This window comes from Astyanax mexicanus, chromosome 1 (genome assembly GCF_023375975.1).
Source record: "Astyanax mexicanus isolate ESR-SI-001 chromosome 1, AstMex3_surface, whole genome shotgun sequence".
NCBI classification, from domain to species: Eukaryota; Metazoa; Chordata; class Actinopteri; order Characiformes; family Acestrorhamphidae; genus Astyanax; species Astyanax mexicanus.
In genome coordinates this window covers 15,346,619-15,373,162 of record NC_064408.1, presented here as the reverse complement: position 1 = coordinate 15,373,162, position 26,544 = coordinate 15,346,619, and the positions used below count along the sequence as shown (strand labels likewise).

Below are 26,544 nucleotides of genomic sequence, written 5' to 3'. Positions count from 1 at the left end.
CACCATCTGGTTATTAAAAATTAAGGATGTACATTAAAATGTACTGCTTTAAACTATATCAAATATATGACATAACCAATTAATATAAGATATATATTTATTCAATTTTTTATTAAATACAAAAGCTAATATGCATGTATGTCTATATGTATTAATGTTCTTGGCCTTTTAAAAATACTTATTTTCTGCAATCCTCATCACATGAATATTACAAAAAAGCAGGCCGTATATTAAGTTTACTTATATGTCAAATATATTAAATAAGTCATATAAAATGTTAAAAATATATTTATTTTATTTTTTGGTTCAATACAAAAGCTAAGATCCATAAACTTTAATGTAAAAATACTTTTTTTAAATATTTTTTTTATAAAAAGTCAAAATGGCTTGTGTGTGTGTCTGTGTAAATGAGAGAAGTGGGGGTAGGGGAGAGAGAAACAGGGAGAAAGAGGGGGGTATATGGACAGAGAGATAGAGAGAGGGGGATGGGGATATAGTGAGAAAAAAAGGTATAAAGAGGAGGCAGTAGTACTTCCTGCTCTGCATATTTTTTACTGCAGTCAAAATTCCACCACAAAGTATATTAAAAAAAAAACAATGCATATTTAGTGCACTGTATAAAAAAGAGCTTAGTATCAATACTTTTCCTATCAGGACCAGTTTTTAGAAACAAACATATATAACGTCTAAAGACTTTTATTGGTGTGTTGTGTTAGCTCAGCCAAGAAATCAAACTCTGGTATAACATGAAATTCATTGTTAAACACAACACTACACTACATCAATCCATCTCTATTGCAAGAAAAATAATGAATGAAGGCCTGTTCCCTATTTTTTTGGACAGCCATGCAACTTTTTTTTTATAGTAACTAAAGAACTATATGTCAGTGTGATAGCTCAAACTAATACAATATATATTGTTTATTTTAAAATTTTACACCTTTATTAACAAGGCAAGTCTTAGAACTTATTTTCAGTGGCAGATTGGAAGAAAATAAACCAGAGACAAGTGCATTTTCAAAAATAATTTATTCAGAATAAATTAAACATTGAAGTAGCCACATAGTAATATAAAGCATCAAATATCTGAGAGGCATTGTTTCTCTTTAGGCGGCTCACTGTTTTCATAGACAATGACATTCTGGGCCTACTAGCAGTGTAATGTTGGGGTCTTCAGGCTTTCCAGGCTTTTTGGGGAAAAGGGATAAAAGACTGGAGAAAGAGTAGAGGATCCCACCTGTAAATGTTCAGCTGAAAATTGCTAATTTACAAACAACCCTCTGAAAATAATGAATGCACTGCAATATAGACTGTGTGTGCCTGAAGCCATTGTCTGGAAGATTTAAGGAAGTCATTTAAGGAGTCAAAAAGAAGACAATGATGACTTTATTGGCCTGGATAAGAAACAAACAGCTTACAGGTCAAAATCAACCAGCTTTCACCATCAAACACCACAGCACTGTATTTATACACTGGAATTCCACTGATGTTTCTACATGTTTTGTCCTATTTTACCATTAAGATGTAAGCAAACTGTGTCAGCGTGGTTTGGTGTGAACTGATATTTGGTGTGAACTGATAATGATCATTCTATATTAATTTATTGAGTCAGAATTGTTCATAATTGTAGTGAATAAACCTGGGCATCCAAAGTATTTAATGCCTCCAAGTAGACCTTTCACAATAATTACATTTTCAGCTCATTGTATAATATATGGACATAACTTTGAGTATTTTTGTTTTCCTGATATCGCCCAATATGTTTTTCTTAACACGTAGAGCCCATTAACCTGAATGATTTAATTTTGTTTGTTGGGAAATATGCTGTTCTAGAGAAATTTCCACAGTGGTGGTGAATGGCTTTCAAAATGTCCCTCAAAGCTCCATAATAAAAAAGATATCACAATTTTTAAACCACGCTTTTGGCCTAAACATATATTATATTTTTTATATATGCATTAATTTAGTTGTTAAGATTATTTTTGGATTTTTTTTTATAGTAAGATTCTCTGGAATAATACTCATCACAATAAACCACTCCAACTGAGCATTAACACCTTAAAACTGAATTATGCAAAAATGTTGAAACATCAGTGAACCATCCATCAAGCTGTGGTCTTTGAGTGGTCAGATAATTTCCCTTTGAATAGCCAAAGCCATGAGAAGCTGAATTAAGCTGCCGTCCTTCACCTATTTATGTTCTTATGCAAAATCGAAGGTGAAACTTTTAAAACGTAAACGTTAGCACTATTATTTACACGTTCAGGTCTGCTCATCTATGCATGCAGGGGACCCCATTCATTCAGGGTAGTCTGAGTTATCTTATTGCAGCTAAATATTAAAGAAATATAAAGTGTGGGCTTGTCCGAGCTTCGAGTAGTCTTGAAAAAATTTTATATATTTAATTTTGTGGAAACCGTTCATGATATCCCCTGAGGTGTTTTTTTTTCAACCTGAAATACATTTCCAACCTACTGTAACTTTAACTAGACATGATTTAAAGACGTGTTGATTATCAGTTTTAGAAATGTTTAAGAAGAATAAACATATCTGAGTTAAATTTGTCTATTTTTCCATTTCTGTTCCACTCAAGCGTAACTGTGAGATATGCGTACTACTCGTGTATTTCTTTAACAAATGAATATAATAAAAGAAGAAGGTGCCACAATGTAAATCAAAGAAGAACCACAATTTGAAAAAAACAGGGCTTAAATATCTGTTGATCTAACTCGCTATCAACTACAGCAAAAACAACAAAGCACACAGCATAAGCCTCACCATAATTCACCCACTGAAGACTCCTTGGTTTGGTAAGGAGGAATAATTTAGTGTCAGTGACAGTAAACAATACACAAAAATAATAAAACTGATGAAGAAGATCTCCCCACCACTGTAAACAATCAGAAAAGAGTTTCAAAAGTGTGCAACTGATGAAAATTAAATAAATAGTAATCATAGTAAAAAACAAACAAAACAAACAAACGAATAGCAACATAATGCGGGAGGCTTTCTGATAAGTATTGGTTTATGTCGCCCCCTTGTGCTGAACAAGTCTTACAGCATTTTACTCAACCACTATTTCTCAACTCACCCACCTCCTCTCCTCCACTTAAGCAGCCATTTTAAGTCTCTTATTTAACATTATACATTACACAATCAAAAGGTGTTTTCAGAAGAACACAAATAAATCCCTTTATCCCCCCCCCATTTTTCTTTGCGATTCCAGCACTAAACAAAACGTGAGGCATCTACCTCACTCTCATAAAGCAGCGTCTGCTGTTTGCGTCAAATACCTACGTACAACGAACACAAAGGGTCAAAAATATTCCCAGCGTGTCCCAAAAGTCTCTGTAGGATAAAGTTGTTCAAGAAGCACAATTTTCCTTTTGTTCCAAATGAACTGTTCCAAATGCTCTAGCTGCCCCTAAACTCTTTCGACAGGCGCCCGCACCGTGTCTCTCTCTCTCTTTCTCTCTTTAGTGTTTTTCTCTCTTTTTTTGATTTCACAGCCCATGCCTCAGTTGTCTCCCGTGCTGGCTCCTCCATTGGTGGCGCTACTTTTTCCCTTGGTTTTGGATGATCGGAAGGAGAAGCGCTTGATGAGCCGACGTGAAAAGCTTCCAGATTTCTTGCGGCCGCTGGAGGAGCAGGAGGCCGTGGACGAGTCGTTGCCCAGGTTGCAGACGTCCTCGTGGGACTGGCTAAAGCTGGGGTCTTTCTGCCTGTGCCTCCTGCGGAACAGCAGCTTAGTGCCGCTGCGGAGGAAGCCCACTGTAAGCAAATTAAGAGACAGAAAGTGAAGGTTCATACAGACACACAGATCTACACTTATTCCTAGTAGATTGCCTGCACTGGACTTACTAGAATATTTTTGGTGCCATAGCTGTACTAATCCAGTACATACAACAGTCCCAGTTTTGATGGCAAGTGTGCGTATATACTTATATAAGAACAGAAAATGAAAATTAGAAATTAGAAGTGTTGATATATACCTAATAAATATAGAATTGTACTCAAAACTGTACTGTGACTTCACTATAAATTCAAGGACTAAAATACTTTAACAATAAAATTTTAAGACTACGAAACTTGCACTTAGTTAGATTAACTTTCTAGTAGGCCAAATTAATAGTTTTCAGGGGCCAGTTTTAGTATGTGGGCCACAGGCTGGGGAACATATTGAAATAATATTGTATGCCTTTGGCTACGGATCCCTGAGAACTGGTCTTGCTCTCTCTGGGTGGGTAGATGGCGCTCCAAAGGGTGATGTTGCTCAGCACAAGGCGTCTGTGAGCTGATGTATCGGAACCAAGTCGCTGCGTTTTCCTCCAAGTGCACTGTGATGCTACTCGGCAATGAGCAGCAGCAGCTCAAAAAGAGGCGGTGGCTGACTATACATGTATTGGAGGAGGAGCATGTTGGAGCATCACTAGCGATAGGGGGAGTCCTAATGGGTGGGTTTGGTATTTGGCCGTGTAAATGGGATAAAAATTTGAAGAAAAAAAATATATAAAAAAGAAATAATATTGTAGACATCACAATTACAAAATAACAAATATCACACTGTGATCAATTTGTTAAAGCAAAACAATAACATTACAGATTTGCACACTCAAAAGCTCAAGGAAGTGCTGCGAAAGAAAAAATCCAGACATCATTACATAGGTCAGAAAATGAATCTTAAGAATGAAAAGATTTCAAATATCAATTATTTAATTGAAATACTGTCAAATACTACATTCAATCAAGTATGTTCCACATGTTGTGTAAACAGTATGCGCTGTAGACATTCTCTCTCCTGACCTTTATGGTCTTTGAGGCTGCGTGTCTCCAGTGCTCCAGTGGAGCCCGTCTCCGACTCCACGTCATCCACAGACGGCCGCTCAGAGGCATCAGATGGGGTGGTCTCGTCTGCTTCCTGGTGCGGCCCAGCTCCATGGTGGTTCGGGGCCCCACTTGGAGAGTGCTCCCCCTGCAGGGCAGCGTCCATGGCTGCAGCATATCCCACCGACAACGCAGAGTCATCTTCTGTAATGGGAATCTGGGGAATGAAGATATTTCAGATTTCAGTTTGCTATGATATGTATTATTATGCAATAGGTGGGAAAATGAACATCCTATATTTTACATAACTTACACTGCATTTGCTTAAATTAGACATAAAACAGACAAAATCTGTGTGTTTCATCATGAGGAACATCTGTGTTTTATACTCTGTGTTAAAATCATAAGAAAAAAAAAAAACAACAAACTTTACATTGATTGACTTTCAGCTGCAGAAAGTTTGCAACTTATGCGCACCCATTCTTTTTCATGTTTTTCTACACAAATAAAGGTGATACACTATGATAGTGCAACGTTTGTTTGCTTTAAGAAAAGCCTGAATAAAATCTGACAGATGGCACTAAACTAAACAGTCAATAAAAAGTCAATATTCATTAGATATTGACTAACTATTGTTTAATATCATAGACTATACCATCATTCCTTTGCAGCAAATATCAGGTGGACAGAAACTATCTATCTAAAGTCGCACACACAAACAGAGTTTTTATTTGTGTGAATAAATAAATAAATTAATTAATTAATTAAGAATTTTATATGTCTTCGAACATGACATCATTATAACATCATATAACATCATCTTACCTTTGACACTCCAGAGATGATGAGGGTGCTGCGTTTAGTGGGCGTCTTCTTTGCTGTCTTGCTTGCCGATTCAGTCAGCTGCCGGATGGCTGTCTCTGCTACAGGGTCCAGCCCATTAGAGAGGGGACTTTCCGCTGAGATACAGAATACACATAAAAAACACAGCATATAATTACAGCTATAATTTACAGTAATGCACATGACCTTTATTAGAATCTTTAAACATTTCATAAGCAGTTTAATAGTGAACTGACTGCTGGGTGTGGGGCTGATGCTGGATTGGCTATGGAAGCTCTCTGTCAGCATGGTTGGCCTTTTCTCTGTCACCTCCACCTTAGATGGAGATCTGGAGGGAGAATCTCCTGTACACACACACACAAACACACACAAACATGAGGAAAGAAACAACTGAAAGGAGAGGAGTAATACCAAGTCATATGAGGGTCACGTCCCCTCTTAAGTTACTCTGCAGTACTTTTAATCAACCTATTATTTAATAACATTTAACAAGGAACACTATACTGTGTTCTCTGAAATTATGGAGCTCCAGTCAATAGTTAGTGCTGCAATGTACAAAATTAAGCAGAAAGTCTTCCTTGGTCAATAAAGACAGCTACACCAATGAAAGCAGGATAAACCTTTTGTAATACCATTCATTTTCAGAGGAAACAAAAAATGTACAGGTGTCCCAATACTTTTGTCCATGTAGTAAACTTTTGGGATCACAACGTTCCTAATAGCAATTAAAAACTAGCAACTGTATTCTATTAGTTACTTGTAGAAATCTAGTTACCTAGTTTGCGGTCCAGTTTTGGCCGTGACTGGATGGTGGTAACAGTGGTGACGATGGTGCCATCAGGCATGATGGTGCGGTCTACATCCACCTTTTTGGATGGCGTAACCGAGGAGCGCAAAGGTGTGGCATTCTGACACCACCGCACATCTTTCAGCTCCATATACAGGAGCTACAGGTGGGAAAAACATACAATATTGGATTACTACTGTACATGGTTCCGGAAGATCAAAAAACTGAAAACTGGCCTAATGCCCTGTCATGGTTGAAAGTAAGAGTGACCAAAGGAATGGAGAGCCAAGTGTAGCTATCAAGTTAATCAGACACAGGCAGTCAGTCTACAGGGTAATCTGATGTAAAAAGATCCACTCGTGTTAAATAATTCACACAGACATTTGGAACCGTGGCTTATCAGAACTCATATCGGTGTTGCAAGACACTGACTTCAAGCTTTAGGAAGTTGTAAACAATAGACCAAAGACTCTTTTACAAAACCCAATACATGCGCCTAAATACAGTAAATAAATAATATTTATTAGATTTTTCTTTATTTTTTTTTAATTTGGAATATGGAATTTTTATATTGTACAATTCCAGAGATTATATTTATATTGTACTAAGCTATATTACATGTTATTTATATTTTATTAATTTAAATCATTTTATTAATTTTATTTTAGCATTGCACACTATGCTTTGTATAATCTTGATCAAAAGGATTGCTAGTTAATTTATTACAATGACAAAACAGCAATCAATCCAAGCATCTAACCCCCACCCCCTATCCATTCATTTATCCATCTATGAATCTATACTTCATCCATCAATCTATCTGTCACCCTATTATGCATACATTAACTTTTCTCTCTAATTACTAATTTATTCATCTGTCCATCCATCCATCCATGCATCCATCCATCTTTCCTTCAATCTTTCCCTCTCTTTTATAGACAAAATGAAGTTTATAATAGGCTACAAATACACTTTAATACACTTTGAATTAATACTGATTCAAGTCCATTAGTTTCAAATCAGCCACTATTGACTGACTCAATATTTTGCCTGAGAAGTATTATTACATTAAGTAATCTACTTTAATTTAATGTGTAAAAAATACTTTTTGAAGAATTAAGAAAGCTTCATATTATGTAAAGGTTTTTTACCTATTATAAGATATTCACACTTAAATACGTCCCTTTTAAAATCTTTTAACAATGCATCATGAACTGTTGATGAACTGATTTTCCAGACAAACCACATCCAGGCAGAGTTAGTGACAGTGACAGTGTAGTGCACCTGAATACCATTTCCATCACTTCACTTACCTCCAAAGTGACAGTAGCTGTGGGTGCCAGACCATGACCGGGTGTGACTGACAGCTTGTGAAGTCCATTGGGACTCCTCTTGGGGAGATCCAGCGATAAACATGCATGACCCGGCAAGAATTCTGCCAAATAAAGAGGAAAACTTCAGTCTTACTGATACACTGCCCTCATTTGAACTTCTCTGGTGGTATAGTATGTTTTTATGTATTTTTGGTGTTATACCAATAACAGGCTTTGGGCCCTCCTAACACATACATTTGATATTTTTGGTAATTTTGGAAAATGCTCTCATTCAGAGTGACTTGTGGTTTAGGCAAATGTTAAAAAAAAAACCTTATGAACAACATAACTACTGATAAACTGTGCATGCCAATGACTTTAAAGCAAGAGTCAAACAAGGTAACAAAAAGTAAAATTAATGTAATTTTAGGATCAATGACTGACTTACGTTCTCCTCTGCTATTACGCTCCACAAGTCTAATTTTGAGTTCTTTGGTTTCTGGTTGCAAATCCCTAAACAGGCAGAAAAGAAAGAGGTGAGAGATGGCTTCAAAAATAACTGTGCACACAAAAGTATTAAACACTAAATCTTAAAAAAAGCTTGTGAATAGCTTTTGCAAAAAAAAAAAAACACCTCAGCAATACAAATGCCAAGGTCATTCCTTCACTGTCCTATTAATAGTCTAACAGGATAGTTTTGGTACAGCACGATGCTGAAACTGATGAATTACAACAATTCAGATCAAAAGCTTGTGAGAACAGTGCATGAATGGTTTTGAGGGACCCAATAGCTCATCGTCTCGTCTGCCCAGTCAATGGCTCCAGACATCTGTAGAACCATGGGGGTGGAAAGTATATTGAATGGCAAGGCAATTTCACACTTTTATAATAATGAATCAAAGGATTATCTGACAACACTTAGCATATCCCTATTAATATGAAAATAGACTGGTGTAGCAGCATGAATCACTAAAAGGTCACTTGAGGATACCTAGTGTTGTCTGTTAAAAATCACCTTGTAGGATCCTTTTTTTAGAAAAATAATGAAGTAAATGGCAAAAAGCTAAAAGTGTTACATTAAACGAGTATATTTGCAAGACCTCAAATCTGCAGATCTGGAATTGCTTCTCATACCAAAAAGCTTTCTACTAATTCTTAGAGAGAGCAGACTGGTAGTTCAATATGCATTTTTAGTGCAGAATCTGACAGTCTTTACAATTCAGTCTATTATTAGGCTTAATCTCCTTTATTGCAGACTAAGAATAAGGCTGATCTGGAATATGTGTACTTTTCTCATAGCGAGTATGATTACATAAGTAGCTCATCCTGGATCATCAGTCTCAAGGAACTTTTACATTTGGTTCAAGGGAATTATATAAAGTCGAAACAGTGCTAAAGGAACAATATTCTGCTTCCATTTCAGCGATCAGCAGCAGCAATCAACCACCAACATCTTTGTACCCAAAGTGTGTACACAGATGTAAGGGTCTAAAAGTGTGACAAGAACAACATTTACCACATCCATACACCACCTCTACCAGCCTGAAAAGTGAACTGTTAACAATTTCGTCCATGGATTCATGTTGTATCTAAGCAAGCTATGTTTTCCCAGTCTTCAACTCTCCATTTTTGATAAGTATATGGCTCCACTGCAGAGAGTTTTTTGTATTAAATAATTTTAAGTAAACTCTAGAGATTGTTGTGTTGAAAATACTATGAGATCAGCAGTTCTAGACATACACAACCAGCCTGTATGGAATCATAACCATAACAGGCCAGATGTGCATTCAGGAACCACTTTCTAATTGATTTGATTTTAAAATGACAGTCTTTAAGTTTTAGGAATTTTGGAATTTAGAGACCTCTCTGGTGAGAGTGTGTGATAGCACAAAGCAGAGCACATTACCAGAGTAATGTGAAATAATGCTGTGTGTTTTTGACTATGTGGTTTTGCTGATTTTGTTCATTTAAGAAATACTGTCGAAAAATAGAGTGCAATTACATCTAACAAACCTACCAGACCACTCTGTTTTTTAGAATAAATATATTAGATGTCCAAGAGACGGTACACTGCCAGTAATGCCAGTACACTGATACCATTACTAAAAACATATTTTGTCCACTTTTAACTCCTCAAAACATCATAGGGACTGCTGCTTTAAGGTAGCTGTTTTTACAGACACTGAAACATCAAGCATAACTGACTGCATCTTACTGAAATAAATGCAGTGAGGTGTATTTGGCTATTTATAGTAAAATAAAGTACTAAAGGACTTTCAGGTTTAATTGTGTGCTTTACAGGTGATTGCAGAGATTCTTAAAAGTAAACTTGAGTAGTCCAATTGTAACCCTTATCACGCTTTGAGAGTAATAAGAGACTAAGTAATTACTGATAACTGATAATTACCCCAACACTGGCCTAATACAAAGCACTCACAGTGTAAGCTCCTCTCCCCAGTCCAGTGTGGCTCCAGGACTGGAGGATGGTGTCAGGAAGCGTGTTCTTTTCTCCAGTACCGGGACATCCAGGCTCAGGACACAGCACAACTCCCCAACATGAGTCTGACAACCTGAACACACACAGCAACGTTACTTTCTAGCTTTAAAAAATCATCTTAAAAACAGATGACTCAGGGCTAGCTGACATTTTATCAGCAGAGAGTTCTGCAGCACTCAAAACTGAGAACTGTCGACTTTACGAGCTATGTTTTTGGACAAGCTACAAAACAGCTTAAGGGTGCACTGTTTATGGAATCCAGCTTTCTAAGAACTCCTGCTGAAGGAAACAGTTTGCAAGCTTATGATTCATCATGTAAATGATGTCACAGCCAGGAAGATGTGGATTAGATTAAAATACCACGACAGCACACAGAAACACTAATTCTGGCATAAAGACTACCACAGTACATCCAACAAATAAGTGTAGGGTGTAACATGACCTTGTAATCGGTCCTTTGATTGAATAATAATGATAAAAAAACATTCTACTGGACATGTGTGACTCTCTAGAACAACTGATATAATCTACACAAATTAGCAGCATGGAAACAAAAACATTCTTGTGTATAGAGGTTGAACAGCATAGCTACCTTTTTTGACACTGGAGGCTTTGAGCTGACGCACCAGAAGGCGCCGGAGATTGTTGCTCTGTGGAGAGTTCTGGCGGTTTCCCTGCTTTTCTCTGGGAAACTGTGTAAAAGTAAAAGGGCATAGGTCAAATGTAACCATTTCATTTTATTACTTACTTCTAGTAGCTGAGAATATTCAAAGATATGCTGATGATTACCAATACCATATATAATATATACCATTTCAGTCAAAATATTATTGTTTATTGCTTCATTGTCCAATTTATCACCTGCACTGCGCATAAAGTAGAATGTTGTAGTTCTAAAATTACAGACTGTAGTCCTTTGGTTTATACCAGCGGTGTCCAAACTTTTTTTGTTGGGGGCCAGAAGGAGAAATATATTTGAAGTCACGGGCCACACTCTGTAATAAAACAAATAATGAAACATACCAATTTAAATAATACTTTTTTCCTGATTATTTCATTTACACACCATTTTACTTGACTAACTGTCTTTATCTTTGAGAGTGTTGTGTAAACTAAGATTTTTTTCAAATTGAAGTTTTAATTTCATGATGTCTCTTAATATTAAACTCCTTAATTACGGCAAGTTTTAGACTCTTTGCCCCGATTTTATGCGCTAGAAATGTGCACTCTCTCCGCTTTTAGACTCTTTGCCCTGTTTTTCTGCACTAGAAATGCGCACCCTCTCCGCTTTTAGACTCTTTTGCAAGTTTCTGACACCTAGCGTTCAAACTTTGAATCTCACATTATAAAAACCTGCTTAACAGCGGGCCAACTTTCATTCTATTTCTAAAATACCTCGCGGGCCGCTCCAAAAAAGGAAACAGGCCGCAAATGGCCCGCGGGCCGTAGTTTGGACACCACTGCATACCCTCCTTTGACCCTGTTCCTTAATGGTCAGGACCCTATAGGAGAAGCACAGAGCAAATATTATTACCGCAGTAACACTGACATGGTGTGTGTTAGTGTGTTGCACTGGTACACACAGATCAGACACAGCAAAGCTGCAGAGGTTTTTTAAACACCCCAATGTCTCTGCTGCACAGAGAATAGTTCACTAACCAGAAATATCCAGCCAACAGCAACCTGTTCAAAGCGTACTGCAGGCAGCACCACTGATGAAGGACTAAAGGATGATTTTACATCTACAATGTGGAGCAGCTAGGTAAGCGTTACTAATAGAATGGACAGTGAGTGTACAACACAGTGTTTAAAAATTCAGCAGCACTGCTGTGTCTGATCCACTACTACCACCACAACACAGACACACCACCACCATGCCAGTTTCACTGCAGAGCTGAGAATGACCCAACACCCAAATAATAGCTGCTATGTGGTGCTATGTGGGGTCCTGATCATTGAAGAACAGAGTGAAAGGATTATAATAAAATATTCAGAGAAACAGATGCAGGATTACAGGCTGTAATTATGATCAGTTGAGCTGAATAAATAGACAATTAATGTACAAACAAGGGGGTGGTCATATACTGCTTGGCTTGGACAATAAAATCCTCATTAGAGCCCAAATAAAAGCCCCACCTATTTAAAGTTTTTTTTTAGCTTTTGAACCTTTTTTTTCTGTGTGTATGCACCAATGATGGTAGAGCAATAGAAGTTCTTAAATGAAGAAAAAAAGAGAAATCGGCTCTCACTTTAAACTCTCATATTGATAACACCTTGAAAATATTACAGCCTTATTTTACAAATACTGCGTGAGTTAGACGCTTTCTCACACTGTAAAATACTAAAGGGTGATTCATTCTATTTTTTTTTTCCAAGACTAGACTTATGTAATGCATTATTCACAGGATTAACCAAAACCATCATTGGCACTTCTGACTAGTTCAGAATACTGCAGTGACACATATCAAAATGATGCCCATTTTCGAATAATTACACTGCCTGTTCCATTTCAAATTATGTCACCTCTCCCTGAGAACCCAGTTTTTAGTATTTTTCTGTAGGCATGTATGTTTTGTGCAATAAAATCACTGCTATTTGAAAACTTTGATATTACACAAGTTACTTTGTGCATGGTTACTGCAAACTATAGGGAAAGTATTGAACAAACTCTTGGATCTTGCATTTTTTTTAATTCTGTTAATGCTCATATAACGTCCCCTTAAAAACATACTACCACATGTCAGTCACATAATTCCACGCTGTCCAGTCTGCGACAAGGAAGCATCATGGAAAAGAACTGAAATACTGGGCAAATGCAAGCAGTTTGTACAAAGAAACGTGCTGTATCCATCATTAGTTCATTAATTGTGATCAAGGTAAAATGTTCAAATTATCATGATATTGACTTTAAGGTTATATCCTTCAGCATTATAGAACTGTATAACTGACAAAAGTGAACACCAAGTTGATGTGTGTTGAATTGTTTAAAACTGTGAAGCTAGTTGCTTGGCAGCTGCAGTACACATTGGCAGACTGTATTGTTGTTGCTACAATCCATTGTGCGAGCATTGTTACTCATGCAGCCACTCTTTATCTAAGCTTAATATGACAACACAATATTACTGGGATGAATCATCATTTAATATTTATGCTATAAAACACAAAACTATGCACTTTTCTTGAGTAATCACTCCTAAACACATTCTATTATCCATAGCCATACTCAATACAGTGGCTTACAGATACCTTACAGATAACTTACGCTATAATGAAGAATTTTCTATAAAAAAAATCAAATTTAGACTAAGAGTCCAAATAAATTTATTTTAACCTGAGGTTCACTGCAGAAGTAATGGTAGAATGGGTGTGTTTATTTTGTGTGTGTGTGTGAGTGAGTGAGCAAGTGAGTGAGTGTGTATGATCTTACAGCTGGGCTGGAGACACATGCTCTCAGGTTCAGGATCATGGCAGGTTGCGTGGCATATAGTGTGTCCTCCACCAACTTTGCTATCATATCCACATCCACCTCCTCCCCAGAGCCCTACACAGAGCCAATAGCAAAGGTCACAGATCAACTCTGGAGCAGCCGTCAGTCACTGTGCACATTACAGTCTAGGAATATTACTAACATGCTTGTGAGTTTTGCTCAGGCTAAATTAAGAGGTACAAATCCTGTCTTGGAGCACCACCACACTGCAAAGCTGAGCATTAATACACTAATCTAGAGTCTGAGAAACATAATAAACAAACAAGTTGTCGTGTGTTAATATCATATGTATTCTAAACAATAAAATAAAATGATTACAAAGAGAACTCAAAGAAAAGTTAAACTCTTGTGGATGTATGGTAATTCCCTGCCACCTACCTCTCTCTGAATTCTCTGTCGTGACGTCACGATCAAGGACAGCAGGGGCTGCTTAGAAAACGTCCAGGAGACCAGGAGGCCTTCTTCCTCTATCTCCTCCAGACAGACCTGCAACTGTAGCAGTGGTATGTAGTGAGCATTACTATTAACTCAACATTTGAAATGCTTGTACTGTAAATTTGTGTTTTCTCAAAAGTAGTGCTTTAAGTGGTACCCGAAATCAACGGCACAATCTGGTCCATAGTTTAAATATGAATGTAGAATAAGTTATTTTAATTCTCAGCATGGCATCAGTATACAGATAAAGTCCTATTAATATATAATTAAAAAAAAAATCAATTGGTGGTTTCTCTGCAATAGAGGTGGGTCAATGATATTCTGGGGAAACCCTAATTTTTTATTCATAATAGGAAAGTTCACTCAAAGGGCATATTTGAAACTCCGCTGGCCAGATATTTCCATCACACAAGACAAAGCTCTGATCTGTTTGACCTTTTGATCTCTATAGTGTCAAAAACACATTTAAAATTTACCAATTAAATCTGTACAAATATACAGCTCTGGAAAAACAATAAGAGAGCACTTCAATTTCTGAATCAGGTTCTTTGATTTTGCTATTTATAGGTTTATGTTTGAGTAAAATGAACATTGTTGTTTTATTGTTTAAACTACTGACAACATTTCTTCCAAATTACAAATAAAAATATTGTCATTTAGAGCATTTATTTGCAGAAAATGAGAAATGGCGGAAATAACAGCCATGCAGAGCTTTCAGACCTCAAATAATACACAGAAAAAAAGTTCATATTCATAAAGTTTTAAGAGTCCAGAAATCAATATTTGGTGGAATAACCCTCAGTTTTAATCACAGTTTTCATGCATCTTGGCATGTTCTCCTCCACCAGTCTTACACACTGCTATTGAGTAATTTTATGCCACATGTTTTCAATCTGGTAAAATCAAAGAAACTCATCATTTTTAAGTGGTCTCTTATTTTTTCCAGAACTGTACATGGTTTATTGCATTTGTCTTATAACTGGCAAGCTGATTGGCTCTTTCTGCTGAAGGGTAAACAGATGCCATGTTAAGTGATACAAACACCCTCAGGAATAATTTACAACAAGCCTCAGAACAAAACATGTATGTATTGAGAGGTTTACATAACAGTGATTGCTCACATCAACTGAACAGCATATCATACAGTTTTTAACACTAAGAGCAATGACATTTTTAAGCAATAATTCTCAAGTCTTCCAAGACAGCAATGCTGTACTCTTAGTAGCTGTTTCTCAGACAGGGATTAAGCCTAGTCCTAGACTAAATTTTCTTTTAACTGAAAATCTTCATCAAAATACTGTGTAGTTCGATATTAGGTATATTCAACCATTTATTACTGCAACTTAGTTTGCGTTTAGCTTGTGGTTAGCCAGCTGAAGATATTGTACCCAGGTTATATTTTATCCTAGTACCCACTCGCTTTCCCCAGATTTAGCTTTCTTGGATCTTGATTTTGGATGTGTGTTTAGCTTCAGGTTGGTTTTCCCATAACTAGAGTCTGAGTTGCAACATTATTTGAAGTTCACAGTTTATCTCTTACATGTTCTTATTTCTCATTATTCAACTAGGCAAAAATAAAGAGTTTACAATCAAGGGCACCTTGAGAGGCTGCTTCATACTGTAGCTGCGTGGTTAAAACATTTATTCCTAATCCAGGAAAATTCAAACCCAGTCTGGCCACAGTAATACTCATGATGGGGCATAATGTGCAAAGTTTGTTAAATGTAATATGGCCTGTAACTTTCATTAATGACGGATCAAATTACATTTATTTGAACTGTGACAATTATCTAGAAAAAGGCCAAATTATACTTAACACACTGCTCGTGTTATGACCTATGATGAATATTAAGGCATTTTCACACTCGTCACAACCCAGGTCTGATTCTAGGCTTGTTTAAGGGATGGACTTTTTGTTGCTGGTTTGTTTTCACACACAAGAATGGTTTCTAAACAGTCAATTGATTGCAAATCAGTGTCAAGAGAAAAAAAAAAAATCACCAAACAAGCAGCTTTCTTATATAAGAAATGTTTTAATCTGTGCAGTTCAGAGGAGTGTTTATCACCATGCTTTCAGTACTTGCACTTAGCTTATAATAGTAACATCGCTACCATACGATAACAGAATGGGATTATTAGGATATACTGATGGAAAAGGAAGTAACCTAATGAGTTGAACCAGTCATGTTATGTTATAAAATTAACCAATCGCTGCACTTTACACATGAACCCTTGAATAGAAAGCTTTTACACCTTTAAAGGGCACTTGAAGCAAACCCCAGACAAAGAGACTACAGATCGGTACTGTAGACAATTCCCTGGCCCAAAAACAGATTTAACACTTGACCAAACAAACCAAATCCAAAGAGCAAGTGGACCCAGTACTGGGAAAAAAAGGCTAATGTGAAAACACCCTACGTGTAATCTGGTTCTTTTCTAAGGTAGGTTTGAATCCCCAAATCTCCTTGGTGAAGTTTTAACAAACAATAAAAAAAACATGAATAATTATGCAGCCTTTTGTATTGTTTAGAGTGCGGTGGGATCACCGATCATCTTTAATGTTCCCCTTAAATACTATATAAGCAGTTTGATGAATTACAGGAGCTCATGTGGTCTGAAAGATTCTTTGGAGCTCACCCAGCTCAGGTTTGAAAATGAGCGTGTCCATTAGCCACAATCAATAATCACAATTAAAGCAAGTGCAATTGCAATACCCATTTGTTTCATACACAATCAGTCCTTCAAATGTAGATACAAATTATAATGATTGGACATCATCTTTTGGATCCATGAACTCTACGAACTTTAGTCCCAACAGTCACCTTAAGGCTACATTAAATTATTAAGATAGCAAAAGGAGAGCCTCTTTTGTAAACTGACACCGCAGGCTCACCTCCCACAAAAACTCTGCAATTTCTAAGGCTTTCTTTGGAATAACAGACAACTGAGATATTATTAAGCATATCTGAATTCATTCTGTGTTTGATCATTTCATTGCATTCTGAACAGCAAATACAGAAGCACTAGGAATGCTGATGATCTTGCAAGTAAGCTTGTCATGTTCAAAACGGCCTGTCAAGAAGAGGAGGCCCAGCGGGTTTTCTGCACACAGCAAACAATGGATTTAAATGGATTTAGAACCAAAGCAGTGTGATCCTACTGACTAATCGCAGCCTTGAGGTCCATTCAGTTGGCAGCATGATCTTGGCGCTATGACAGATTACCACATTACAACTCCTGCCATTGTATAATAGTTTCAATATATTCCAACAGAGTATTTTAAAAAAAGCTATTCAGATTAGGTACCAATGACTGTAGAAAAGAAAAATCCAAAGTGAAATTACCACGGGGTAGGGCATCTGCTGGCTGGAGTATTCGCAGTATGATGTGTAGCTATGCCCATCCCCACACATGTTTCAATGACATGTTTCAATCATCACTGGTGCATACTGACACTCTCACAGCAGCTTGGGGGTAAACTAGACCTTATAGCAGTATTGTAATTTGCTGGTAGTTTTGTAATAGTTTTGCAATAAAATACTAGTGTTTTAAATATTATTGTAAAGTTACTTTAATTCAGTAATTCAGTTCAAAATATGTTGTATTATATAGATGTATTACACACAGAGTGATCTATTTTAAGCGCCTACTTTTTTATTGTTGATGATTATGGTTTACAGTCAATAAAGACCAAAAAAATCAGTGTCTCAGACAATTTGAATATTGTATAAGACCAATTGGTACTTTTGGCAGTGTGCCAAGTCCTGCTGGAACATGAAATCTGCATCTCGATAAAAGTTGTCAGTAGAGTCAAGCATGAAGTGATGAAAGATTTTCCGGAAAAAAACACTGCACTGACTTGGCTCTCCAAACCATCATTCTGTAAATTTTGCATTTAATTTGGAAATCAAGAGACCAGAGTCTGGAGGAAGAGTGGAGAGACACACAGTTCAAGCTGCTGGAGGTCTAGTGTAAAGTTTCCACAATCAGAGGTTATTTTAAAAAAGTCATGTCATCTGCTGGTGTTGGTCCACTGTGTTATATCCAAAACCAGTGCATTATTTTCCCGAAAAACCTAACAGCACTTCATGCTTCCCTTTGCTTTTATGGAGACGCGAATTTCATTTTCCAGCAGGACTTGGCACACTGCCCAAAAAGTACCAATTGGTCTTTCAGAGATACTGATTTTTGGGTTTTCAAATAAAATAGATTACTCTGGGATTAAAATAGATTACTCTGTATGTAATACATCTATATATATATATACACCATATGAGTTTCAAATTCTGAACTAAATTACTGAGAAAAAAAAAATTAAAAAAAATATATATATATATTTTTTTGCACTAGTACATGAACTGCACATTTAAAACATTTTATTTCTGGGTGTAAGAAATTCTACCCCAGGAATCAGGTGTCAGATTTAGGAATCAGGAAGCCGGATGTTCAGATTGCGACTTTATTTACGTGCAGACACAAAACCATACACGGGCACAGCTTAGATAGTCAACAGTCTCTCTCTGTCTGTCTCATTAAGACATTTTGGGAATACCTTACATACATTGGAAACTCCTTTGAACACTGCAGGGGGTGCAGGAGGAGGAAAGATAGTAATTAAGGGAGGAGTATGTGGGGTATCATCATGGGGGGGTTGATGGTCATCACCTTGGTTGAGTTTTCCAAGGATCTTACAAACGACTTATAAACCAAAGGGGGGCAATTTTGACTCTCTGCAGAGACGGATGACCATCAACTCTCTTCAGGTGGTCAAGAGTTGCAATGTTATCAGTGTAAGGGGGTAAAGCGGGGTAGGGAGTGACTAAATTAGCATAGTAGATGGGAATTCTACATGAGACAGATGAAAACCTAAAGAAAGCACAGTTTGTTCTAGACAGAATCTCTCTCTGGTCAAACTGGATAGTGGTATAAGGTTATAGGTATTTGGCTGCGTTGTAAACTCAATGAAGGCGGTCAGAGCCGCTTGTTGTAGAAGAATTAGGTGGGTTGGATAAATAGATAGATAGACAGACAGACAGACAGAGACACCGCATTGATCCCAGAGGGAAATTCTGGAAATAATGAACAGTTTTGGCTTTATTTCTCTTCAAAGAAAATTAATCTATCTGTTTTCTGCAGTCATTGGCAGATACGGATTCAGCACACTGAAAGCACCCCACAAGACCTACACTGCACTGTATAGAATTAGCTTTTATTTATTCCTAAATGCAATTGCAACACATAGTATAGCTTTTACCTGGGCCTTCATGGGCTCCATTGTAACCTGGTATGTGTCCATAGAGACAGCTGCTGGTGACTGTTGAGTGACACTCACCGGGAATGTCACCCTGTCAACAGAACAGTTGCACTGCAGAACCTGCAAAGGGAGGACAGCGTGATTCAGACAGGAGACAAATAAATCCCCCATATGTTCTAGTGAAGGAGGGAGAGTCAAAACACTACAATTCAGGTTAAATAAAGATAAAAATACTTCAGGTAAGATTGGCTATTGAAGAGGGAGAGGATGATCATTTACCATGCTGTGTGTCGATTGGTCTGTGCAGGTCACATGGTCAATGGACGCAGAGGTAGGGAGCTGAAGGCTGTCATCAAAGGTGATTTGAATTGAGCTCTGTGGGGGAAGAGAGAGAGAGAGTTGTTTTAGTGTGAATCAAAGTACTGCAGTGCAGCTTTTTGTACATCTTTGTGCACAGATTAAGATTGTTAAACCGTAAAAATAAAAATTATGAAAATTCAATCACTGCCTCAATTTCCTTTTAGAAAAGCAAGAACAAAAAAAAAAAGAAGTCATCTCACTTGTAACCATCAACAACCCTCTCCAACCCAGCACTTCACATCTAAATAAGCCATTACATAACAAACAACGAAGATCACACGCTGCAAATATCAAACACCTCCCCTGCGTCTCTTTCCTGACACATGTGCTGGCACCACAGGCCAAAAAACATTGGTCAGCGAAGCCCAGGATGTGACATCATTCTGTCTCGGCTGACGATGGCAGGTGGCCATGTCTCAGAGCTGCCAGCGCACCACTTCGAGCCAGAACACAGCAAGTCCGCACCAAGTGGGAAATAGCTGATTCAGGACCCCCTTTCTCAGCTCAAGCTCTGGCCCACACCCCCACAAGGCCTGCAGAGAATCCTGTTCTCAGATCAGCAATAAGGCAGGACGGCGCAGCGTGGAGGGAAGCCAGGGCTGTGCAAGATTGGCATGCAAGCAATCGACTAATGGAAACAAATGATAAAAAATATGATGGAGTAAAAACAGCACGGTTCAAACTGCTGCTCATTTGAACGTTTGGAGCAAAGTGACACCTTTGCACCAATGTGTTTTTTAGTATAATAAGGCGATTCGCAAAGCAGACCAGCTGGTTCATGTTTTCAATCTATGCCAGAGCTCAACGCACCTGAAGCAAACCATTAAGAACAATGAACAGCTGGGACAGGTGTGTGGGGAGTTGCATGTGCACAAAAACATGAAGCAGCCTGGTGGGCCCTGAGGACTGGTTTGAGGAACACTGCGTTAGGAGTCGTAGAACATGCTGTTCCAAGGCACAGGTTTCCAACCCTGATCCTCAAGTACTCCGTGAAACATCATACATTGTAGCTTTTTTTCTGCTGGCTCTAACACAGGGCCGTAAATTCATAAAGGGCTTGTTAATTAGCTGATTAGTGGGCAGAGAGTGTTCGAGCAGGGAGGAGGAACTCCAGGGCCACGGTTTGGAACAATGTGAAACAGAGATTTTACAGTCAGGATGCGCACTGGGATCCTGCTTGTATCAGCATTCAACCCATACTGCTTGCATAAGTGTATAACACAATACTCAGCTTTTAAAAACACAAATTAAGTCTCTGTTGGCTACAAAGCTGAAAGAAAAAAGGGAGCTGATAACAGCAGAAAATGTTTTATGGCAAACAATTTAAAACTTAATGCTTTCATACTTTCAGTCCTGCATTTGAATAAGCTTGTAATATTTTAAGTGCATGTGAGGAGTTTAATAGTGATAGAAAAGAAAACAATGTACAGTACACAATAATGTACAGCAAACAATACAGATTTAACCACGACCAAAAGTACAGAACATGATGAACGATAGATAAAGACTGATGAAGTTTTTATGAAAACTCAATCAACATTTCATCTTGAAAGACAATACAGAAGATGCTCTGCATAATGATGCACTACCAAGTTTGCGTGGAAAGAGTAATGTGGCTCCACCCTCATCTGGTATCTGCAGTTAACAGATCAAGCTGAGTAGCAGTGTATATCGGTATTAGCCTTAAAAGCACTGATCAGCCAATCTCTAGTTTTAGCCATTTAAGTAACAGCAGAATATCATTAATAATTAAATATTGTAAATAATATTTCAGATTTTTTGGTATTCAAGTTGAACTGAACAGTGGCCTGAGTTTTGTAAGCATCTTTTTTTTTAGTTTCAGCTGTTTAAAATTTTATAGTTATAGCTGCTGTATTCTAGAGCTTCTCAAATAAGAAATACTAAATAATTAGGAAAAATCTGGAAATCCTTTGCAAAACCTTCTAAAATGGTAAAAACAAGAACTCACATAAAAAAAAACTTACTGAAAGCATCAAGTTCTTTAATCTGTAATTAAAAATCGATGCAGGATGTTGTATAAGCAATGTAAATACAGTATGAAATGTTCATAAGTCCTGAAAATAAAATCCCCAAAAAACATGTAATCATAAGCAGACTGGAAGAGCTCTGACATAAAAGGAAAGGGGAAAAGTCCCAAACGGTGGGAATCAAAAAATATATCAAGGCTTTGACTTAAGGTTTCTTCTTCTTCCTCCTCTACCCTATCCTATCCTCTCGCTCTGGTGCTCTCTCTCTCACTCTCTCTCTCTCTCTGATCCAAAAGGATTAGTATTTGTGTTTGACTGGATTGCTTCAACTGGCTCAGGCTCAGCGCTCTGTGGAGGAGAGGAAGAGGGGACATAAATCCCCTATTGTCATGGCATATGTTCATCATCACTTTATGGCAAGCTCACTCTCCCTCTCTCTCTCTTTCTCTCTCTTTCCTTTTTCCCTGCCTCTTTCCTCCCTCCCTCTCTTATACATAAGCAGAGAACAGTGTGGAGGTACACATTTTCACTATGATGACTAAGACAATGTATATTACAGTATGAACTAAACACAGTTATATTTTATGGACCAGTTTCCAATGCAGCATTCTCATACAGATGCCTATATGCCGAGGAATCTGATGCATTTTCTACCTAAAAATTCACACTGTTCTCATTTCCCATTATATATCTACTAGAGACAGATTATATCTGTCCAGTATCATTTATTTTTCTTTAATCCTGGATATATGGAGATATTTGGAGGGCATTACTAGCATCATAACATGGTGGATCATTGACTTCTGTTACAAATCTGATTAAAGTCTTGTATTTTTTAGTATCTTAGTAGTATCTTAGTGGTGTGCCATATTGTATCATATGTAGTAATAAAATTTAATTTTCATTTTGTTGGAGAAGTGTATTCCTGAATTTTTTTTATTCAAATGTTTTTTTTTTTTTTATATCACCAAAAAGAATAGTTATCACAAAAATACCATGAAATACTGTGATATTATTTTGGGGCCACGTCGCCCACCCCTACCACCTACAGTATGTTTATGTATTATTATCAATAGATCCAGAGAGTCTGGAAAATCCCTGTACGCAATACACAAGATTGATGGCCAATCCTGGATGCTCTTCACTGCACTGCGCTGTAAATAAAGTCATGCCAGTTGTGCCTTGAGAATGCCAGTCGATTGCTTCAATGTCAAAACAAAGGACTGGAACTAGAATAGGATTAAAATAGACATTTCCCAATCCACTGAAATAATTCATGGATCAGACCCAACCCAACCCACCGGACTGACTTGCAACATCTCTAGTTTGCACTTGTCTGAGATAACATATGGCTGCAGGCGTGTGTTTTTTCACAGACACATTGGAACATAAGCTATGGCTGCAATTCCAGACAGAAGTGACTGGGTGAGTAAGCCGTGCTGTCTGCCTTCAGTTAAGATCAAAAATGAGATTTAAGGTTTCAGTAGGAAATGTGATTTTGATCGTTATTATCTACAGAAAAGAAGATCACACCCACATCGTTCTTCATCTCCATCCTATTTCACATGTACATTCTGTCCAGCTTTTTTAATCAGTGGGTTTTATGAGGAATTCTTGATCAACTCACTTTGTAAACTTCACTGAGATTATGCAGAGTCCAAAACAACTGGGAATGGCTTTCCAGCTCAAAGCATTCACAAAACCGCAATTCTCCTTGTGGTAAGGTGAAAAAAAAGAAAGAAAAAGAACATTCCCTCCTGTTTGGTGGCTGTGGGCACATAAAAGTCTCATAAAAAGAATTTACAATGTTACAGGGGTTGGTTTATTTTAAAACTGGGTGAAAGCTATAGCAAAGAACAATGAATATAACACCAATAGACACACAGTTTGTTCAAAAGAACAGAATGACTACAGCTTTCAATTATCCAAGAATCCCTCTATACTTTTTTTATAAGGGGAACTGGATTCTCTGGTATGATGGTGCTCCATCCAATGAGTCAAGTTGGGGACAAAGAGGGGTGGTGATCATCCAATGTCCTGATCTTAATAAGAAACTTGTCACTGAGTGCAATCAAATTCTAACAGCAATTCTCAGAAATGTAGTAGAAAACCTTCCCTAGACAGTAGAGACAGTTACAAAAACACTGCATATTCTTTTTAAATGTCATTTATATCAGAAGAAAGTATCATATTACAACACAAACATGAACACGAAGGCTGCATAAAAAGCTGAAAACACTATTAAATTCATACACGGAGGTTGCAAAGTTTCTAACTCCAACTGGTCACGAACGCAACATGATATTAAGGTCTACTTTTTGACCTATTAAGTTGAGTTTTTGAAAGATGAGCAACAAAGCAATGTAAAAGAAGATAATCATGCATTGTGCTTACTTTACATCACATACAATGGTTCTTGCATCACAACACAAATTCACTGCTACCAGCTATTGCCACTCAGTACTCTTTTGCATAGGATGACAAACCCAAAAAATTTACATAAAAAATTTTGCATGCCAGTCATCCCCAGATTTCCTTATCAGACATATCACACACTAACAACAAAACGATTGCATGATTACATGAAGTAAATGTGGTTAGGCATGGCACACCTAACGTTTTCAGAGATTTGATAAATTTGATAAGCTAGTCAGGGGTAAACCAACAAATTAATGCTACTAATATCACATATCATGATTTTTTCTATAGTTTTAACACTATAATATGCAGTCTCCATAAAGGTTCTTCATACCTTTTCCCCCCAATACTATTTTAATGTCCACTAAGTGGACTTAGTGTTTGACTTCACAATAAATGCTACTGTTATTTAAAGGGTTTTGATGATGGGGTGATTTCCAGCTGTGAGCAAGCTGACAGACAATTAATACAGATTGTCTGGGATCATGAAGCTGCAGGTATTTTAAGTCAAGAAATACCATACTTGTAAGGATGCACTGATTGGGGCCAATCCAGGCATTTTCAGTGGATCAAACATTAGCTTTTGAATGTCGTTCAAGTAAGAATCCTTAACAAACAGTGCACAGAACAAGTTTTAAAAGCATTTGTTTGTTAATATGTCAAACAAAGATGATTTAAACTACTCTTCTGTTTTGTCAACACTGCCAAAACAACCCAGTTGGGTTGTACTTTTGTATTAAATCTATTCCTATCCCACATGTACTCTTAAATTACACATTGTTAGAAACTTTTTCCAAGTTACAAATTTTGGTCCCCTCTTCCTCCATAAAATTCACTCTTTTTACAACACCTAGTAAACTTGTAACAATATAATTAAGTAGTGTAAATAGAGAGTCACTATTGACAAGTTCAGAAGGTAGATGATCGAGAAATGAATGCATAATGTTATTTACATTAATATATCTACTATTAAAAGCTTATGTCTTAAGAACAAGAAAAAGTGATTAATCGTAATTGATAACAGAATTTGTTTGTAATTATTCTGTTTTTTTTATGTTGTCACCATTAATTAATAGCAATAAAAAAGTAAAAGTAACTGTTCCACCCATTAATCTGTCCCATACAAATGCTTTTAAACCAGGCGCTCTTCTAAAGTTACAATGTTGCCTACATTACCAGAGTGTTTACTTGTAGAGGGACCACGGGGCACAGCGCACCATTTGGGACTATGGGAAATTATCATTTTAGCCAAACAAATACCTAAGCATTTCTTGTATATTGCTGTCCTGAAATATGTTATGCAGTACCGTCATAGTTTGTGTGTGGGTAAGGGGTGTGTGTGTGAGTGTGTGAGAGGACACGGTTCCTAACGTTTCTGATACAGTGTCACTTTATGTTTAAGTCATCCAGTCGCCGACCCCCTCTGGCATCCTCAAACACACCACCAGTCTGTCCAATCAACCAGAAATAAAACAATGCAACGACTGCAAAAACCAAGCCTGCCCAGGGCCACTTCTAGCACAAACAGGACTAACAACTTCTGAGGATGGACAAAGGGTAACCTCAAAATAAACAGTGTGACACACACACACACACACACACAGCTGAGAGCCTAGCCTGTAGTATCCTGCAATGCAGCTCACACATATCTAAAGATATCAGTAACTCATATAAAAAGTCTGTTCCCAACAGGTCTGCCTCTGCCATACTGGCATTAAATCCTGAGAGCAGATGCACACTCCAGTCAGCTGGAACATTCTGACAGGGGGGAAAAAGCAGTGCTGCTTTGTAAAACTAAAAAATTGAGAGAGAGAGAGAGAGAGAGAGAGAGAGAGAGAGAGAGAGAGAGAGAAGAGAAAGAGAAAGCTCTGACCTTGAGCCTTTCTCTGCACATGTATCTAGGTTGCCACAGACACTGAGAGACATATTCTACACTGGAGGCATAATAATGTACCACCATCTCATTCTCTGACACACACGCACACACACACTCAGTCAGGCACATCAGATTATCCAGAGCAGTGTAGTCAGGTTTGAAATGTATATATTTGATGGATTTTTCTAAACTAAAAAAAAAAATGAGAAAAATGTTTTGTGAGCCATTTTGGTCTATTCTCCTCCTGACAGAAAGTTGGCTGAATGACACCTGTTGACCAAAGTGCATATCGTCACTGTCCAATGAAAAACAAGTATCTCCATTTTTGTCAATTTTTAGTTTAGTACAAAACGTTAAAACACAAACATCCCTTACACTGTGTCAGAATTTCTTGATGAATGGAGCAATAAAACTCTCTGAAATAAACTCTTTTTTTATTGGCATCCACTGACAGTTATACAG

The 26,544-nt window shown here is 37.3% G+C and overlaps 1 protein-coding gene across 1 annotated transcript in view; it reads right to left on the bottom strand.

Annotated features, from left to right (window-relative positions):
* Positions 1 to 1,010: 1,010 nt before the first annotated feature.
* c2cd2l (c2cd2 like) overlaps positions 1,011 to 26,544 on the bottom strand; it is a 41,468-nt gene continuing 15,934 nt past the window's right edge. Inside the window, exons 3-15 of the mRNA XM_007260500.4 lie at positions 19,720 to 19,815; positions 19,441 to 19,560; positions 14,130 to 14,243; positions 13,692 to 13,805; positions 10,857 to 10,956; positions 10,205 to 10,337; positions 8,216 to 8,280; positions 7,768 to 7,889; positions 6,443 to 6,614; positions 5,904 to 6,011; positions 5,650 to 5,783; positions 4,804 to 5,041; positions 1,011 to 3,771 (exon numbers count right to left, since the gene is read on the bottom strand). Coding sequence (XP_007260562.3) covers positions 3,518 to 3,771; positions 4,804 to 5,041; positions 5,650 to 5,783; positions 5,904 to 6,011; positions 6,443 to 6,614; positions 7,768 to 7,889; positions 8,216 to 8,280; positions 10,205 to 10,337; positions 10,857 to 10,956; positions 13,692 to 13,805; positions 14,130 to 14,243; positions 19,441 to 19,560; positions 19,720 to 19,815 — 1,770 coding nt within the window. The 3' untranslated portion in view covers positions 1,011 to 3,517. The remainder of the gene's footprint in view (positions 3,772 to 4,803; positions 5,042 to 5,649; positions 5,784 to 5,903; positions 6,012 to 6,442; positions 6,615 to 7,767; positions 7,890 to 8,215; positions 8,281 to 10,204; positions 10,338 to 10,856; positions 10,957 to 13,691; positions 13,806 to 14,129; positions 14,244 to 19,440; positions 19,561 to 19,719; positions 19,816 to 26,544) is intronic.